General features: G+C 43.6%; 1 protein-coding gene across 2 annotated transcripts in view; it reads left to right on the forward strand.

The window, feature by feature from the left end:
• Window positions 1-20,861, forward strand: part of LOC133350091 (rho GTPase-activating protein 7-like) — a 50,605-nt gene that overhangs the window by 16,152 nt on the left and 13,592 nt on the right. For both annotated transcript variants that reach the window (XM_061564102.1, XM_061564101.1), the window contains exons 2-5: window positions 9,679-9,750; window positions 10,436-10,517; window positions 12,151-12,214; window positions 16,652-18,129. In XM_061564102.1, coding sequence (XP_061420086.1) covers window positions 9,679-9,750; window positions 10,436-10,517; window positions 12,151-12,214; window positions 16,652-18,129 — 1,696 coding nt within the window. The remainder of the gene's footprint in view (window positions 1-9,678; window positions 9,751-10,435; window positions 10,518-12,150; window positions 12,215-16,651; window positions 18,130-20,861) is intronic.

The raw sequence follows: 20,861 nt of genomic DNA on the forward strand, positions 1-20,861 counted from the left end.
GGTGTCCGCTCCAATACACCGGTCTTCTGAAGTAGCGACTAATTGGCGCGTTTTGGGTGGTGGTAGGTTAACGACACATTTATATTGATGCAATCTCACCCACAAAAACCTTTATTATGCGGACTGTATATCTTTGCTTTTCTGTATTCCAAATACTGCACATTGCTGTGCTGTAGTTGTAAAACTATACTTTAAAATTGAATAAAGTATACAATATGTTTCATATTAGTGATTTAATACCTAATGTATGACTGTGATGTACTTCAAAGCTCTGTGTAATCTTATATTATTAATAGTCTTGCACTTCAAATGTGTTTGCATGCCATACTTTAGGAGCTGTACGTTCAGATATACAGTACAGTATATCTACAAGTCACTTACATACCACTATTAATGGAAAACATTTCAGTTATTTTGATTAGTTTGAAACCTGTGAATGGAGCCATACAAGATTAACTTCTCATCGTGCCAAACCTCGTCGGCCATAATGGGAGCGGTGCTTAGCCAACATTGGAAAAAGGGGGCCTCAGAAGTCCTCAAACAGAGACGCGTTGTGATGCGAATATGGAAATCGTACATTCGCAGCATTAGTTCTGCCCTTGAGCAGGGGACACAGCGCTCTGGGCATTTCTTCGTCATTGTAAGTTGGAATTTTACGCCCCATCTGAAGCATTGGGTTAATATTCTGCACGATGCACGATACATTTAGCGTTCACACTGCCAGTTTTTGTAGTAAAGTACAAGACTATATTATTATTGCTACGTTTTGAGAAGAGTACATTTTGTCAGTGTCTATCAAGCAAAACCTCTGTTCCAGAAATAAGACAATTATTTTTATATGACTCTGTTGTGTGATTCGTTAACTCCATATAATACTGACAAGCCTAAATTCTGAACGTGAATCTCTTCTTGGAAACGGGAATATCAATATGAGATGGAGACTGCTTCCTCGCTTCACATCCAAGCAAGGAAATTGGCTGCACATAAGATGAAAACCGACAAAGAATTCTGATAGAATTTGTGGACGCTATACCGGGGCACTACCAGACACCTCCTCGCGTTTCAGGCATCGTTTAAAAAAAGGTAATGACTACACTTTTTGTTTCATTCTCATATGCTTATGATAGTTCTTACCATGATAGTTATCAACGGTTCTGTATACGTAGTTGTACATTGCAGCTGAAATAACGCATGCTTTTCTCGACCAAGTGGCTTATGAATGTCACTCTCATTTCAGCCGGTAAGGCTCCGTTGAGCTCAGCATCTCTGTTACAAGGATCACGACAGCCCACACCTTTGGCAGTGTCGGCAGTTACATGACATTGCAGGGAGGGAATGTGCAAACTCACAAGGGTAAAAACAAACATTCGTATGAAACATGCAATTTGTTGTAAACGTGATTCAAGAAATTAGATATTTTGTCTTTTAGCTTCCTTTAGCTCACTCGCAAGGGCCGAGTGAAGTTCCTGTCCCGTTCCTCTGAGTCATGGAATCTTTACAAAGCCCTTCGAGGGCTCGTGCATAACCTCGCTGCCGATGGCTGTGAGATAGAAAGCAGGTCCCAGACATCCGTATAAAATCGCAGCCGACGCCTTCCTGCCATAAGCCCCTTATTCATGTAGCCCCCATGACACGACATTTCTGTAACATTGCATTCTGTAACATTACATTCTGTAACATTGCTACTGGCGGCTCTCGTTATCGAACATGTAATAGTGAACATATGCAAACATCTGTTTGTAGTTCGATTGACAACAATGTGCAGTGCTGGAGATATCTGAAAAGGAATGCTAAATAATCATCTGTATTGGAGCATTTTGTCCGTGTGTGTGAACCTCTGCTGCACCAAGACAGTGCAGAGAGTTACGGTCATTTAAATTAGACGTCATCGTTTGCAGACTTGCCGTGTGTGCTCGAGTATGCCACAGCATGCACGCTCTGTTTAGAGGACGATTACACATGTTGCGTTTGTGTTTTCTACTTTGTACAGCCAACAGCCTAAAGTTCAGTTAAGAGTTTTGTTAAAAGTAAAACTCCTCCCATGCAGTCATATTACCCACGACTAATACTTCAATTATCCGTGGCAGTGTTCATCCTATCATCTGCAATTTGTTTCAGGCAGTTAATTTGACCACATTTGTGGATAGCCCCACAGATAATTATTGGATCCACGATGTTTGTTCTCCACATTGCTGCAGATACATTTCTATATTCTACTTGAATATGTATTATTGCCTTCCCTACGATGGGCACTTGATGTTTTATCGGAATGCACAAACTAAATTTTAGAAATGCATGGAAATGCATCTTCTCAAAGTACAATAGATTATTATTATTATGTTACATTATTAATCATGGATGAGAGAGGCACAATCGCTTACTGGCGAGCGCACTGCGCTATGAACTCAGAGACCTGAGTTTCACTCCCACTCACGGCCAACATCAGTGGCGAGGGATGTCTGAACTCGTTCAAGCCACTTCCCACTCCTCCCAACAGCATCAATCGGCATTGGCCGAGCTTGGTGAAATATGGTCAAACGACCCCTACGAGCAACACGGCATCATGCATTGGATTGACTGAAGGTGAAATTAATTAATGTGCATTGATTTAGTTTTTTTGCATAATACAGTACGGTAAAATAGTTGTCGTATGGTTAAAATCCTTCTCTTTGGGTCTTCGGTAAGTCACGTAGATAGAAAAATAATAGATCACGACGTTTCCATCGCAACACAGGCGATCGTCTGTGTTGATGTGGGGCAATACTATTTGGGAAGATCCTATTGATTAAAATCCGCAAAAATAACTCCTCTTATCTAGCCGGGGATGAATGCAAATACATGTATTAATATGCACCACGACTCTGGTTCTCCATAAAAAAGGTGCAGTTAGGAGGATGAATTTGAACGCTCGGAGTGACGACTTCCAAGTGACTATTATCTGCCAAATATTGTGGATAACAGGAAAAATTGCCCCAGCAGGAGTTTTCACTGATAGATTCACGGCTGTAGATAATAGGTGTTGCAGATCATTTGCATCGCAGATAACTGACATTTCCCTGCGCTGTTTGACGTCGTGGGCCACTTGACCCCAGGCCATGCACACAATCACGCTTTGACATTTTTTGTTGCAATGCTTTCCTGCTGAGTTCACGTTCCAGGGCTAGCTCGCCATTTACGGAATGCGAGTGCTCCATACTTGCTTCATGACACTGTCACACTTTAGTGAGTGTGAAAATGCTGGCATTGTTTCATGGCATTCCCATACAAGCTTATATATGACATTTTAACGAGCTAACTTCTTACACATTGCAACAAAATGTATCGTACTGCCATTTGTTTCATTTCAACTTGCATTCAGGACCTTCGTCCTCACTCTGTAAAAGTATGTGTATACATGCACATTATGCAGTATCATCCATTTGCAAGCGTTTGCACTTTCAAGAATGCTTACTCTGTGTTCATTATTTCCGTGGTATATACAGTCAAAGGGTTTCTTTGTTTAGGGTTGTATTTGTTAAGGATTTGATGCGTTCAGGGTTTTATTAGTTTTTTAAAGGCGTGAGTTATTCTCTGTAGAGCCTTGTGTAAATTGCAGCGTGTGTGAAATCACGTTTAGGGGTGCAGAGCAGAAACGATTTGGGGATCTATCTATCATTTGGTAAAACCCGAGTGAGATGACAGAAGATATAGAGACAAGAAATGTAGTAAGATAACAGAAGAAAGATGCAGACAAGATAGAAATCAGCGAGATTATGTGTTTTACTGTTAATTACATTGTTATGTTTATTGGTATTTCAATTGAGCTGATATTTGATGCATCCATATATCTTCATGATTACAGCAGCCCTTTAGTTTGTTGGGGCCCTAAGCTGTGACTTGGCTCGCTTGTGGCTAGCGCCACTGCTGCGTCACAGTAGTGAGACGTTAACTCCCTCGCCTGGCGTGCACGAGGCCCGGGGTTCGATCCCGACCGCGACGCCTCTTGATTTGGATGTTGCACCTTCTCCCCGTGGTCATGTAGATTTTTCTCCGGGTCCACTTTGTTGAGCTCTCATTTGTGGCCAGGTTGCATCTGAAAAAGAGCTACATAGCTCAGTGGGCCTTACCTGGTAAAGTAAAACATAGTCCTACTGCAATGTGTTTTGTGTCAATGGCTGAAATGGAAAAGCGGGAATTCCTTCGTCATGGCCTGCATTGCAGCTCATTTCCCAACTCTAGTTGGATTGCACGCGGTTGCTGCAAGAAGCAGCAGTGTAGCCTACGCAATTACATGCATTCCTGATGTGAAACGGGTTCACGTGTAACGGGTTCATGTGTGACGGGTTCACGTGAAACGGGTTCACGTGTAACGGGTTCACGTGTAACGGGTTCATGTGTGACGGGTTCACGTGAAACGGGTTCACGTGTAACGGGTTCACGTGTAACGGGTTCGTGTGTAACGGGTTCACGTGTAACACGCTTAGACGGATGGAGGGGGAGTTGCACAGGGACCCGGGGTCGGCCTGCCACGTCGGGGATTCATCGCCTGGAACCAGGTCCAGCAGTGTTTAGGATTTCTTGGGGATTCGGACAAAGAAATGCTTTTTGCAGCAAAATTGGTGGCCTTTAATTATTTATTGATGCACATTTGCCGTGTTGTTTATGTTGCTTTATGGGCATGGATAAAGCTTTGTGCGGAGTATTTCATCGGAAAATCAGGAGTTGTTTGATATTTTTGTTCAATGCATCTTTAGAGAGGCCAAAGAAAACAGCGACTGAGTAATGAAAAGGGAGTTATTGTTTACAATACCGGTAAATATTTGCCAAATTGATTGTAATATCACTTTTGGTCAAAGCCTTAACGTATACAGTATGGCCTACATGTAATAGCACGAATGGTAGGACATTGACAGTTATTTGTATAAACAAACTGTGACGTGGCCCCAGTGTCTCCAGTGTAGAGCATGCACAGTTACTCTCTACATATCTACACCGCGATGTGACGGAGTGGGGGCACACCACGCTCTCAGCCCGGCGACCTAAGACCGATTCCCAGCCAAGACCAACATCAGCGGTGGTTGATATCTGAATCTGTCCTCTGGGTTCACCCCATTCCACCAACTTTGCAATGAGCAGCATATGCTGAAGGGTGGTCATACAACCCCCATGACTCGGCACGGTGGGGGGAGGCATTCACTGAGCACTAGATTAGCAAAGGATTGCCAGTAAGTACTTAAACATTACAACAATCACGTGGCCACCATTGGCAATCGACATGGAACAATTCCATTCCCATCCCCAGCAATTCTGTGAATTGGCACAATTTATGGAAACGATTCGAATCAATTAATTTTCTTTTAGATCGCCCCGAATCTATTTTGGTCTCGATTGGAAATTTTTGTTCACTTTATTATCCTAAATTTAAATGAATGATACGTGATGTGGGTATTGCATTTTATCAATCGTAAAAAATACATTCTTTACGCATGATTAGATTGCGCGTGTCATGAGCACAAGCATCAAATTCGTGAATTAGTTGCTGTATCGTTATGGACTCGTGCATTCTTGTATTTGAAATGAGCGATGTTTAAGTGCTTTGAGGAGTTGCGCAAGGTCCAGACTATAAAGTGGGATTTCAAAAAAGTTAATGGGTTAATAGCAAAAAACTGTTCCAATGTTTCAACTCGTGAGAGCTAAAATGGTGTATTCTGAATGAAGTACTTTGTCCCACAGCCTGACTCAGTTCAGAGCTGTCAGCTTTGGAATCGTCATTTATTTTTGATGAATTCACAGCGGTGATATTAAATTTCTCAGCAGTGCTGAGATTTTGCATGCCTTCTGTGGGGTCTAACTTCCGGTTATTCAGTCAACTGCAATTTGAGGTATGACAAGTGATGTACCCTTAACATGTGGACTTCCTGTTTCTCATTTGGTTGGGCCGAACTGTAACACTTCAAGCTTGTTATGAAATCATGATTGATCTGCATGATGTCACATCATCTTTTGGTCAGTGACAGGAATGCGTGTGTTCAGTCATTCATTCCTTTTCTCCACGCAGCTTTGGTCATTGCTGTAAGTGACAGTGCACGGAGGCTGCATGTTGGATGGTGTGGATCGAGCACAATATCCAGCAAGTGATTAAGATGCGTGGCGTGGTCTCTTGATTTATTATATATAAAGAGGTGGGGGGGGGGGTGAGACAAATATTTAAATAAATCTCTTTTGTTGAAGTAACATTTGCCACCACCATCAGCCATGGTCAATCCACCGCTGGATGAAGGTCTCCCCAAGCAACCGCCATCCATCGTGGTATAATAATCCACATAATGCCACTTGCTTTAAGAATCCTTCATTGATTCACTTGTAATTCCAACTGAATTATTTAATTTAAGCCTCATGAACAAAGAATACACTAAACCTTCTTGTGTATAGTCAGCTCAGGGAATTACATTCAGCCATATGCTATACTCCAGTACGGTACCCTTAAATCACTCGTGCACTCTTGTGATAAATGTGCACCAAGAATTATGTATTTAGAACGTTGTAAATAACATACGATATTTATATTCAGACTTCATTCCATAAGTTTCCATTGCTGGATCTTTTCCAAATGCTTCGCTGTTAAAATGTTTACTTTTCAGCTCTGCCTCTTGTAGCCTTGCTGCATGATGTAATACGTAAGAAGATTTATGTTGAGTGTGGTGTAATGCCTAGAATAGACAGTAAATTCTAACATGGATTTTTTTTCTCTTTAAGATGTCCAGTATTATTGCAAATGCAGGAATAATGTGTACCGTGCTGTTGAACAGAGTTAGTGCGTCATGTTTTAATGTTGAAGGAACACTTAATGTACTTAAATGCATTGCATTTGTGCTATTTACATGTTATCATGAGATGAAGGAACTTCTATTGGTAAGCATTGTATTGTCAGGAAGAAGCTCACACAAAGTGATGTCCCTTCTGAAGTCACCTTAGCAGGCGTCTCTTCTTCCATCACAAGTGCACATGTAAGATAGCCGATGGCCAACACTAGTGACCTGCTACTATTCTAGCAGGTAAGGCCCACGAAGCTCGAGAGCTATTTCAGAAGCAAACTGGCCACAAATTATAGCTCAACTCGTGGCGGCCAAGGAATGGAACACATTCACTACATTGCAGATTCGTGAGATTACAAAGGCTTTCGAAGGCTTTCATCCAGCAGTAGATGAATCATGGCTGATGGTGATAAGTGCGGTGTACGCGTGTGGAGCGATGGCTCCATGGTTAGCGTACTGGAGTATGAACCCGATGACCAGAGTTCAATTTCCGGCCACAGCTACCATTACCGACGAGTGATATGTGACCCGCTCATTGCCCCTCAAGCCCTGAAGCAACCCACACTGAGCAGCGAGTGTGAAGCATTAGAATCAGATAAAAAACAAACCCCTGGCTGTGTGGAGAGCTTCATCCAGCAGTGGAATAACAAAGGGGTGTACATAATGCTTTATTATGAACAATAAACATGATCATTACACACCATTTTCAACATGACTTGCTTTCGTTCTGAATTGTACTGATTGAAGTCAAAACTACATTGAATGGGATCGTTGTGTCTGAGTAGCCATTGGTGTGACTCAGCTGAGGCCATCGGCTCACTCTGGTTGCGTCTTGGATGGTAGCGACTCGATGTTTCCATGCAGACATATCACCCCCTGAGCCACACGATACCCTTCTTAATTCAGTTCTACTTTTATATGTATTTTTTTTACCGTTAGTATTTATATTCTGTGAGATTTTAAGACAATTCCTAAATAATATAGTGATGTTAATATTACCATATGGATAGCATTGGTAGTGCAACAATGCACACGTCTTGTCACGTTCTGTGACAAACCATGATCACTTTATGTCATGTTATATATATCAACACAATTATGGATGGACCCGCTGACAAGCCTAGATGTGACATGAAGGGATCAACCCTTGTTTAGCGTGATTGGATTCGTAAATTATCCACGCCGTGTAATTTTGGAACAATTTAAGCTTCGACACGGCAACGGACGGGGCTGATGTTCCTGCAAACGACGTCAAAGTGCCGCTGACATGCACTTCAACATCCACGTGCTTTGGTCATGCTCTGCCACGTGACAGGGCGCAGGAGACATTAAGACTGTTGAACCCTTTTAATGTCCTCCTCGGTGGCAAATGTCGAGAATGTATTAACCACTGGGCTGTTCGGCCACATGGAGCTGATGCGTGCACGCGGCTCGCGCAAGGAGGCCGCGGCTTGTACAATAATAACGCACGTGCACAGCTCCACACACGTGGCTCTCATAAAAAGTTTGATGTTGCAACTTTTACACATTTCATGTTTCAGGCATAATATTTCAAACTGTTTAGTTATGTATTTCTTGTTTATTTAATTTTGCTATTTTCGTAGCAACCCAAATAATTCTCGTTCAAGCCGACGTTTCACGTTCGGACATCACAACCACTGGTGCGTGATGGCCTCTACCAGGTTTGGGATATTTACAATTGTTGTTTGTTATTGTCTTGTTACTTATTGGGATGAAGCTTCGTCTGTTAAAGGAGGGATGGCTGGAAAGCATTGTTTTAGACCACAGTGCGCCCGATTGATGCAGGCCTCCCCACACCCCGCGTCAGTCATGGGGATTGTTTGACTTCACCAACTCGTTGGCGGTGATTGTTGGGGATTTTCGGGAGGAAAGCGAAGTGCTCGCGGCTGGTTCAGATATCATTCGCCACTGATGTCAGCCGTGCCCGGGAATCGAACTCGAGCCGCCAGGCTCATATATCAGTTCGCTAAACACTGTCGCTGGATATTTCCAGATCTGCGTTGAAAAGCTGAGTTGGGTTACTTTTTTTACAAATCGTACCACTTGAAACATTTCTGCAATTCCAGCTTAATTTGTTGGCATCCTTTTGCCATTTTTTGGGACTTAAATTACAAACTGAATGTTAAAGAGCAAGCACAGATACCGTGTCCATGTATTTAAGGAGGCTTGCGATGAGGAGTGAGTGAGTGTTAGGTGTGTGTGGGAAAGGGAGTCATCCATTACAAGAAGCAAAGTGTTGGCACGAGGCTGTCGTGACGTTACTCGAGTTAGATTTATAGACGTTTCATTAAACTTGAAACATTCAACAGATCCAAGTGACATTGCGGAACGAGCGTAGAAGCGGTCCCTGAAGCATCTCGTGGTGACGGCTGTTCCCTGGGGGTGCCGCTGTACACGCCAACACTTTAACCTTCCACATTTGGTAACCACTGCTTGGGAACATTTTGAAAACACAGTTTGGATACTTTGCCCTTGTTTAGCCAAGTTTGCGCTTGATATTGTTCACAACCGTTGCTATTTTTCCAGCCTCGCATAGACAGGTAAATGTTCCACGTAAAACACGCGCCACATCAAGGCGCATCAATTACTCCGGGTTGTTTGTACATGTTTATGAAACGGCCATCGTTTGTTACATGTGGTCGTGAAGGTGGGCCAAATGGCGATTGGCCCAAGTGCGCTCGTGGCAGGGCCCCGCTCCCCGCGGTGTTTATACAGCGCCTTGAACGAGATCTGTGGGAATTCCGAGATGTTTACCCACCGCGTGTGGGGCGGGCACGTGGCCTCTCACGCATGTGTGCGCCGTTTTCTGATTTACCCTCTCGCTCTCTCTCTGACGTTGCCGTCGCTTGTTTGTGTTTTACAGAAATCGAGCTGAGGGCAGCCTGCGATTGGTTATGCGCTGCAGGATTCCCGCAGTATGCTCAGCTCTATAGAGGTGCGTTTGGGGGTATTATGTTTGTCAAGTTCAGCTCGCTCGCGCGTCAAATCCAAGCTGCAATTCAGCTCCATAACTTTGATCCCTTCAATCGAACTTCTGCTAATTGCGATTAGTCCATGGCTCTACATGAGGGTAAAGGAAAAGGTGCAGCCATGCAAGCGATTGCTCATGGCACTCCTGTCAGAAGGCCTGCTTTAGAGGGAGCTGTAGGGTATATATGGTCAGGTAAGGCCCACTTGCCTATATTGCTATTTTTCAGAAGCGACCTGGCACAAATGATAGCTCAACAAAGTGGCTTATGACGTGGAAATTTATAGCAGCCAAATACTCTAAACATGTGATGTTGATTCTAAATGTAGAGGGAAACTCCAGAGGACCCATAGAAAAATCCACGCGGCCATAGGGAGAACATGCAAACTCCATATATATACACAACAGGCGTCAGGGTCGGGATCGAACCCACGACCTCCTACGTGCCACGTGAGGCAGTAAACATCTCCTAGCCACCGTGGCGCCCTGCAATATTCCTCCACAAAGTGCTCGGTGAAGCTTAATGACCGTTACACTGCATAATTCTTGTGCGTGGCATTCGGACATTGCAGTCTCGTAGTCTGAGACGTCAACTACCCCCAACATAGTCAGCGACATGGTTCTCCCCCCCCCCCCCCCCCGATCTCTGCAGATCTTCGTTGTCCCATAGACATATCCGCGGTGCACAAGGACCACGCGTATCTGGACCAAGATTCGTTTGAATCTCTGTGTAGGTAAGTTTCACTTGTTAAAAGTTGAAGGCTTTTCGTGAATACATTCTTCAGCATTACTTGATGTATTATTATTGCTTAGACTTGTTGCAATTAGCCTCAATATAGTTTTGTCAAGAGAATCCTGCTAAGTGTTCTCAGGAGGGGATAACAATCGCTATGTGTTTCCCATTTAAGAAACTGTGTAGATAATTTGGGAAGTTTGGAAAAATGTGGACCATCACAATGGACAACTCTTTTCAAAAAATGTCACAGAACCTTCGCGCTGATCGTGAAGCGGACGGTGCGTATTTTATGCTTAATATACCCGCAGTTTATTTGGTTCCACACTTAATTGATCTAAATTCTAGTTCTTGAGAATTATACTCTTAGATTTTTTTCGGTAAAATCACGTAGGTAAAAAAAACAAAATTAAAATTAATAAAAGTAAAATAATTTAAAATAAGTAAAATAAAAATTAATTTACTTTTATACATTTTTTTTACCTACGTGACTTTACTGAAAAAACCTAAGAGTATGAATCCTTGTAGTCACGAAAGCTTAAAATCTTGAATTCTTGAGAATTAAATATCAGTTTAGGGAATTAAATATTGGTTTGCTGTCATGTGACGAAAATCGCTGTCATACGCAGAGAAGGTGGGAAAATGCTTCCCCTTTCTGTGTGGGCTTGAGGTCACTTGAAGTGACCTCACAGGTCGCTCTGTGATATCTGTTTCCGTGAGTCACTCTCCAACATGACTGGATGTACAGCTCTGAGAGATCCAAATGGATACGCCATCTCATAGCATGATACCAAAAGCACAATGGGGATGAAATTGGGGTAAATGGAAATAAATAAATAAATATATAGTACTCTTTCAATTTTGATTTAAAGCTTTCGTGACTGCAGGGATTCATATTCTTGGTTCTTTCGGTAAAGTCACGTCTTAATTTATTATCTCCCTTCTACGTGACTTTACCGAAAGAACCAAGAATATAAGTACTCCTTCACTCGACATGGTGCTCCAGCCTGTGCTGTTACACCCCGTTTATGAGGTCTCCGATGAGTAGGACCCAATTTAAATGTCCAATTTGTGGGTAGATCCCATTTCCCAGAAATGTCTTATCTGATAGGGAAATAAACATTCCACACTGTACTTAAATACCCAGCCAGGGAGAGTTCAATGCACAAATTGTGCGTTTTCTTCTCAACCAAGCGCACAGTACGTGCATACACGCGTAGGTGCGTTGGAAGCAATGCGCATGCATTTAATAAACTCTATATACACATCTTGCATGCATTTTTTTATTTACAATTTGATGTTTTTCTATAAGTCTGCTGTATTTATTTGTGCTAAACCAGCAGGATGGCTCAACGGTACTGTAGCAGGAGTGTATCGCAAGCGGAGGGTTACGAGTTCACATCCTTGTGGGGGGTTGACTCAGCCCATCCCTCCTGTATCATTGTGAGGAAGTCAACAGCCATAGGAATGTGGAATTTACACCCCTGGCACAGGGCTGTAAAGAGGGGATTAGCAATACCTCTCCATGCCACATGAGCAGGAGTTCACTGTGACTTTGTCTAAACCAGAAATGCCCCTGACTCTTGTATCGTTTAAACCTTGTCTTACACCGTGTCTTACACCTTGTCTTACAGTCGATTGATGATACTTAACAAGTGTGCGTTGATGAAGGTGGATGTTGGTTCTTCTAAAAATAAGGTAAGATTTAGTTTTTTTTCTCAAAATCCTCCTGTAGTATTTCTACCAAATATACCTTGAACTCTTAACTCGATGAGGGTGCAAATGTTGCCAGATCAAATTCACCCTAAATGTGCCTGTTTAAAGCTAAGCAGGCTCAAACATAGTTAGGTTTTGCACAGTGGCGAAATATGAACTACCTTGCCTGGTATACAAGAGGTTGTGGGTTCAATGGCGATCCAGACGCCTGCTGCATATTTGGAGTTTGCATGTCTCTCTCCTTGGCAGTCGTGTGGATTTTTCTCCGAGTCTTCCGTTTTTCCCCTCCACGTTTAGAAACACGCATTTATATTATTTAGTCGCTATAAATGTCCACATGATCATGAGCCACTTGGTTGAGTTATCACTTGTGGCCAGGTCGCTTCTGAAAAAGAGCTCTATAGCTAAGTGGGCCTTACATGGTAGAATAAAAAATTGATGTAGTGGAGGTTTGGTGAGTGAATATTTGGCATTATAGATTTCCAATATTATGCCAATGATCGTTGTCCAGGATTATTTAATGACAGTGATAGATATATAACATTTTATTTTGACATTCGCATCCTGACTGTGGTACTTTTTATCAGTCACCAGTTGCTGGGATATAGCTCCATTGGTTTAACATTGAGGCTTCTAATTAATCGTAGGTTCGATTCATATGCAAGATCAAACTCATCCTGCAATACATGTGAAATGGTATGCGCTCCGTGTACATGCATGTTTTATAAATTAAATTAATTTCATTTAACTAGGCATGAAATCAAGAGACCAGCCAAGTATAAGTTGCAGGAGTGACTTGGGGTATGAGTATGCCAGTAGGGGGCCATGATAGTCGCATTAGAGTAATTTGCGGATAATTATTACATTTTGTAAAATATTGGTTTCTGGTTCAAACCTGTCTGCAGGATTTCAACCTGATTGTATTTCACCAACTGCTGATTGAATTGCTACAAGCCAGGAATTTCATCATATTCATTGTTTTTTTATTAATATGACACAGGATACGGACATTAATCACTGTCTTTGATTGCGCTTAATTTAATTTATCTCTGCTCGTGCCAGCGAGGGCTGTGCCACGGCGCCTTTCTGTCGTCCAGATGTAATTTGGCAGCTCCCTGCGCCGCGTTGCGGCTGCCAGATTGACCACGCATGTCCCGGAACGGGGCGACTTTGGGAACCAGCGGAAGCACAAGTTGCTGCGTAGAAGCAACCGTTGTAATTTAGTGCTGGAGTAAAAATGGGGGAAACAAACTGTTCTGCTTGGGGATTAAGGCCCTTTGTGTGGTCTTAAAGGGTGTGGAATTTGAACGATGGCAATAACCATTCATAGGCATCCAAAAGCTACTTTTTCTCCTATTTTACGCATGTGCTTGCATAAAAATAATTGTAAGAAAATATTGCCACAGGCTTCGTTAAGCTGAGGCGTTAGGGGCAGCTAACATTGCCAGCTGCGTTGAAATATCTCCCTCTGCTTCTAAGGCCTCTTAAGATTACAGAATATGTATTGGATGAGTTACACGTAATATTATCTCTTTTTCACCTTAATTTCGTAAACGTTCCCCAGCCCATTAGAAGTTCTGCAGCTCAGCAAGTAAACTACTCACTTCGCCTCCAGTCGCAAACAGTTTTGTACAGCAACTCGATAATTACAACGGCGTGATTAATAATAATCATTGCCGCCACCTTCCATGTGGAAAAATCAAATGCCCTGCGAGCAAAATGACAGCAACGCCTGAACATTTTTGTTTCCTCTGGTAGAGTGAATTTGGTTTGATCAGAGACTCCGCCGAGCGAGGGTTGCTTCCGCTGTCCGGTTCAGTTCACAAACTTCTCATATGCAGCCCGCGGCCTGTAATCATCGTATTTTGCTTTCCAAAATAAGGAAGCAAAATGGAGGGCTCTTTATGTCTCATGCAAAGAGAACCACGTGCCGAAGTTGTTTATGTAAACATCTCTTTCCGCAAAAATCAATGATATGACAGGTAACATTTCTAAGAAGACTCTCTTGCTTGGTCATTGCAAATACAGATGTTACATCCGGCCAGCGTCCAGAATGGCTATTTTTTTATATTGTACAGCTTCGTATTTGTTTTACACTCTTACCTATGCATGGACCTTTGAATTGATGGATTAAATTACACTAATCTCAGTGTGGCTTACTTGGCACTCAGTTGTTGCAGAATTGTTCATCATTCTGGCGATTTGAAGTAAATTATTGCTAAAGAAGCCAACGATTTAAACAATTCAGAATTAATCACTCTGCACAGAGAAGACCTTGAACTACTCTGTTGTTTTTGCAATGTTGGCATAGAATAACACTGATTTACCATAAGCTTGTCTCTTGGGCCAAGAAACAAATGGTAGCCAATATAACCCACGTGTACAATTCTTAACCAGGCTGTGATTTTTTTACATTTAAATATATTATGAGCAGTTATGAAAAACTCCAATCATGATAGTTAGAGGCCACACAAGTTGGTTTCGTAAAGATAATGATCACTGGTTCTAAATTCGACAGCATAATGTTCAGAACAATAATGTTACACTCGGAAAGAGCTGAAACTTCTAAACAATGGCCTCATTAAGTGTATTTTTGGCACGTGACATTGTGCATGAACTTAAAACTTTTGAAACAACATTTGCCTGGATGATTTAGTAAGCACAAAATTCTACTTTTACATTCATTATATGTATCACGTGAAAAGTCAGCGATGTTGAAATCACTCATCATATTTAAATATGGTGGGGGGGGGGACGTAATGCTTGAAAATAGAAAAAAAACATTCTGTAAATATATCTGTACATGCATTAAAAACGTTCTTAAATTACCATAAACTCATTTATTACATAAACTAATTTACTACGTTAATGAGTTTATTGTTGCTCATTATGATTTTATTATGTTTGGGTTTCAGTTACTTTCATATAACAATCGACATTAAAGAGCTGCTTTCGCATTTATTTAATGTGAACATGGCTGGCCGTTTTATGAGTCCGGGCACATCTGGATTACTCAATATCAGTATAGGCCCAGCGTGCATTGCAAGCGTTCAATGAGTGGATGTTTGTTGGTGGAACCATCGCAGAGGTCAGGACTCTGCTAACAATTCGCTTGAGCCCTAAAGTTTACAGCGCCATCCAAGCGCAGGATTTTTATGTTCTTGTCAATCGGCGGTTGCTTGACATTGAAAACGCCGTGGCTGATTGCCACGGTTCCTTTACAGTGCTCTCGTTTCAAACAAGAATGTGGCAATACTAATAGAGTGGCTGGCGATACTATTAGAGTGTGTGGCGATACTATTAGAGTGGCTGGCAATACTATTAGAGTGGTGAAGATACTATTAGAGTGTGTGGCGATACTATTAGAGTGTGTGGCGATACTATTAGAGTGGCTGGCGATACTATTAGAGTGGTGATACTATTAGAGTGTGTGTCCGTCACACTTTGTGCTCCACTCGACGATGCCCGCCGCCCGGTGCGCCTCGGGCGACCACCTTGCCCGCTGCTCTCCCTTCGGCGCCAGTGCTTGCGCGTCACCCGACGTCAGCGCAACGTCACGCGACGTCAGAGCGACGTCAGCGCGACGTCAGAGCGACGTCAGCACAACGTCAGTGTGACGTCAGCACGACGTCAGAGCGACGTCAGCACAACGTCAGTGCGACGTCACCCGACGTCAGGCGGCGGCGGTGCGGCCCGCCGCGTAGGCGCGAGGCAGCCCGGGGGGAGCAGCGACTTCTGTGTCTGCGGCAGGAGGCTGGGGAGGGAGCGAGGCTGGGGAGGGAGCGCGATCTCCTGGCGCGCTGTTTGAGGTCCCAGCCGTGCCAAGCGCCTTTTGGGAGCCGGCCACTGCAGAGCTGTGGGGCCGTTGCCAGCGTTGCAAACGACTCCCTGTGCCGTGACATTTTTTTTGTATCATTCATCAACATCACGCGCATTTCCTAACAGTGTAAAAACAAAAAAAGATCATATTTAGTAAACATAAACTCTCGTTTCCATGGCGTCGGAACGTTTCTGGGAAGTACCATGATGTGAAATGGTTGAAATGGCTACAGATATGGCAATTCACAGGCGTTGCTGTCTTTTCGAATCCTCATCTGATTTCTCTCTCGAGGTAATGCACAGATGTTTTATCGTGATCTAATACTTGGCATCTCATTTGATGTGTACATTTTATCTGGTTTCATCAGGAGACGATGTTTTTTCAACACAGGGGCTTATTGTGTTGCTACAGGATGGAGCATATTGTTTTAGTTACTTAAATCATGCAATGTGGAATGAAAGAAGATTTATCATGTTTGTTAACGAATTATGATGATGATGATGATTGGCTGGCACAATCTGACCCATGAGACACACGGTCACAAGTCGCACATTGCACCTGCGTCTCTCTGTTACTCATACCACGTGCGTCCTCCCTAGGGCGACGACTCTGACGATGACGAGAAATGCGCCATCAGCGAAAAGTGGGTCTTTGACGCAACCAGCCGCAAGTGGGTGCCCGTCGAGGACTTCCAGGAGATGAGGGGACCCTGGCTCGTGAGAGGCACGAAGAGCAGCAATGGCAGCTCGGAGACGGTGTCCTCCAGCATGAGCACGCAGCAGAGCGCCGCCACGTCGGTCCTCGACGAGCTCGAGAGCGTCGAGGACGTCGAGGGGACGCGCACGCCCCGCCCGGAGACGGCGACGCAGCCCCTCGTCGCCGTGGAGCACGACGAGGACGGGGCGAGGTCGTCCTGCCGGAGCTCGCCGTCGGCTCTGCCCGCGGATCGGTGTGCCGGGGATCGCCAGCGTGCGAGCGGCAGGGCGTGCTCGACTGACGAGGACGGCGGTCCGTCGGTGGCCAAGGGGTTTCTGAAACGAGTGGAGAACTTGAGTTTGAAAAGACACTCGAAACGCAAAGCGGCAGCCACCAAAGAGAGGCTGCAGATCAGCGGTCCGCTTTTGCAAGCCGGTGCCAATGGCGAGCATATAAAACTAACCTCCTGTTCCTGCAAGGGCAATGGTTCATTGAAAATTACGAGCAATGGGCCCCTTGTGAATGGTACCTCAAGCGGCGATAAGGATGATCTTGTGCTGTCACCAAGCAAAATAATCACATCCACCCCCAACTGTTGCGACGCGACGGATCATTCTTGCGGCCCAAACAAAACGCATGTAAATTCACTCAAAAGCAAGGCTGACAATTGCTTTTTAATTAGAAATCAGATCTTTCAGCTTCCTCAAGATTACAAGCCTGGCACCTTCCCCCGCGTGCTGCTGTGCAAGGGCTTTCATCCCAACAGCTGCATGGACGATGACGTCAACTGGCGCACGGGGAGCTTCCACCTGCGCGGCAAGAGCAGGGTGTCGTCGGAAGACCGAGGCGGCGGCCACGGCGATGCTCGGGGCTACAAGGGCCTCGTGACGAGCGCGAGCGCCGACAGCCTGGTGGTCAACCGCCGCTTGCAGGACTGCGACCCGCTCGAGAGGCGAATCAGCCTGTACGACAACGTGCCCTTCACCCAGCTGCCACCCGTCCGGCGCAGGAGCGCAGAGCCCTCGGTTCCCGGGCAGTCGGGGGAAAAGGCGCCGGCTCGGGCCGGAGGGCCGGACCTGCCGTGCGACGTCGACTTCACGAACCTGGACGACGTGATCGAGCACGTGATCGGCGTCCAGCGGACGGTCAGCCTGTGGTCCCAGCAGATGTGGCGGGACCTGCAGGGGCCCCCCGAGGACTCGTCGGGCAAAGAGCCGTCGTCGCTCTCTGTCGAGTCGACGAGCTCGGAGAGCGCATCCTCCGCTGCGGGGAGCGAGGGGCGACCGTTCGCGGTCGTGGACGGTTCTGGGGAAGCGACCGCGCGGACGGAGGCCAACGGGAGCCCGACCGAGGAGCAGGAGTCGCCCACAGAGCCCAGCAGGTGAGGGAGGTCGTCGGATTGTTGCGCAGATTTCGGAGTTGTGCCGCGTCGCTCTTTGATGTGTTTTCGGGTCGGGCCACGTGTTGTTCGGTACAATGTCTGACGTTTCATTGCTGGGGGTTTCCGCGCGCTGGGAGCAAGATATTGCAGACATCGCTCTGAACACTCAGTACAACCAGAGAATACATTCGTAATTGATGGTTTAACGTTTTCAATTTACTTGATTTTGTACGTGCGCAGCATACACTATTCCAAATTGCTTTTCCCACAAAAAGTGTAAATATGAATGTTAACTCTGACAGTAAGAGCCATTTGAATATGTAAGATATCATAGCCAACCGTGCAAATTGGAAGTGCGAGGGAAGGACAACAAACTAAATATAAAAAGCAGTTCCAAAGAAAAAAATATTCTTTCAACTACAAGCTCTTCCAGCCTATAGGGTGCATCGTATACACTTGTCATCATGTTGGCACTTTTTAATGATCAGCATTGATTTGCATTTATTAATTTATTGCGATTCCATGGTAGTAATCATGAGGGAAAACCCCATAATGGGTGGTAACTTAACCTTGCGTTAACTGTGACCGCTGTGTTGTTTGGTAGCGTTGCTCTGACCTATGTTGTAAATTACGTCGCTGAAATGCTGTCTTCACTTTTTTACGAGAACATCTGATCATTTACTCAGCCCTATTTTTTCTTGATCACATTGAGTTCTTAGATATACTTTACTGTGATATGTACCAGTTACTGTATTATATCAATACTAATACAACTTGTCAGTACTTTCCAATGCACGATATACTCTGTACCACATTGGCACTTGTAGAGTTGTATATATATGTTTTTATACTATATGGTAAATTATGCTTGAGGCGCTTTTTTTTACTTATTTTACACATGTACAGCGCATATACCATATTGTTCAGATTCTAAGGCTCTCCACATAGTAAGACCACCTGCAAACGTGTGCCCGGTGTCAATAGAGTTATACAATCTCGTGGCACACACACCACAACTTTTGCTTTCATCTACATGGGGGAGAAAGGGCATGTTATAATCTGGAGAATTAAGTAAATATATTTCCCAAAGATTCCAATGGCTGTTGAAGCAAGCCATTTATATTTACGAGAAAATGTATGATGTTGTCGCGAAACATCATGTATAACAGATACATTCATCCTTGATCAGTTTATTACGGTTTACAGACTTGTTTGAATAAAAGATCACCGATTAATATTTCTCAAATTAAAATGATTGTATATGTTAACACTTGTTAAATCTAGATCGAAAACTAATTTCTTTAGAACTGCTTTGTGTGCTCAGTTTGTTGTGCTTTCCCGCACCTCCGATTAACACGGTTGGCTACGTACGGTGCGAAAGAAGTTCAACATACGTACAGGCACTGAAGGATGTACCCCGCGAGTGTTTCTTGACCGTTTTGTGATGGATGTCGTGATATCGCCTAGAGGCGTGTTCTCCTTGATGACAAGCAAAACTTGGAGGAAAACGTCCGTGTGAAAGTGTGCGTTGTGTTTTTGAAGAGTATCAATTGGGTGAACTGTGTTAACTCTGAAATTCCATTCAGCTGTCTAATCTAAACACTATCCTCCGTCCAAGAAATGTTTTTATTGCATTTTTATTTTTAAAAAAACATTACATAACACTTTTCTTGTTTTGTCCTCGTTTATTCCAAATGATATTTCTCAACATGATATGCAACTGTGGTTTATGAGTAAAAACATCTTTGTTAATAAGCAAATGCAGGAATGTGTCTGCTATATCTACTGCAGTTGTGTACCATATATTTCTCCGTTTCATATATTTTGGGGATTTTCCCCGCGAAATGTAATTCAGTCGTTTTATTGGCGTCATGTAATGAGATGAAGATTCCACGTGGAGAATATTTAGAGAATGTTCCGCAGAAGCGATTTGACACGAAACTTCTCCCAGTAAAAACCCGCAATTTGACTTTCTATCATTTACAGTGTAGGCATGCACTTTAACACTCTGCAGAGAATTTGTCACATGCAAGTCAGACATGTTTCATTCTCGGTGCTCGATTGTAGCGAAATCAAGTGGACATCCAAGTTAAATATTTACCATTTCTATGCATTCATTGTTGCCTGGCCTGAGTTGCCATAATTGTATTTTGATGTCTCGATCGGTGTCCTACCTAAGCGTATTTGCTTTACTTAGTTATCAATATGTCTCTGATGTGTCTGTTCCATAAAACATTAGTTAATACATAATTATTTACTTTATGTTAACTGCTTTAATGTTACTATGTTACTCTTATACTTGTTATCATTATTATGTTATTCTATAATGTTATTGATGTTATTATGATGATACTGTAAACATTTCTTATTCCTGGTATTTTACCGACTCATGTAGAGTCTGCCTTCCCGGTCCTCTCTACTCATTCCTGTCCTGGGTCATCTCCACGTCCACTCCGCAGTCATTCCCTGGTTCACCACTTTACACTGCCTCTTCTATTTTTCAAAAACAAGTGCCATGAAATGTTACGTTCATACGTTGTTCCAGGGAATTTCGCCAAAGTATTTTTTATGACTTGGAATTAGCCTGCTCAGTACTCCAATACTTTTTGGCATTTCACTCTTGGCCAAAATGTCTTTGTTAATTTATGTCCCAATTCCTTCTGAAAAGTAAGCCATAGCTTTGTTTCGTTGCCCATTCTGGTTACTAACAAATAGTTTGCTCACGGTGTGAG

Source organism: Lethenteron reissneri, chromosome 32 (genome assembly GCF_015708825.2).
Source record: "Lethenteron reissneri isolate LAM-NWPU_2019-01 chromosome 32, ASM1570882v1, whole genome shotgun sequence".
NCBI lineage: Eukaryota > Metazoa > Chordata > Hyperoartia > Petromyzontiformes > Petromyzontidae > Lethenteron > Lethenteron reissneri.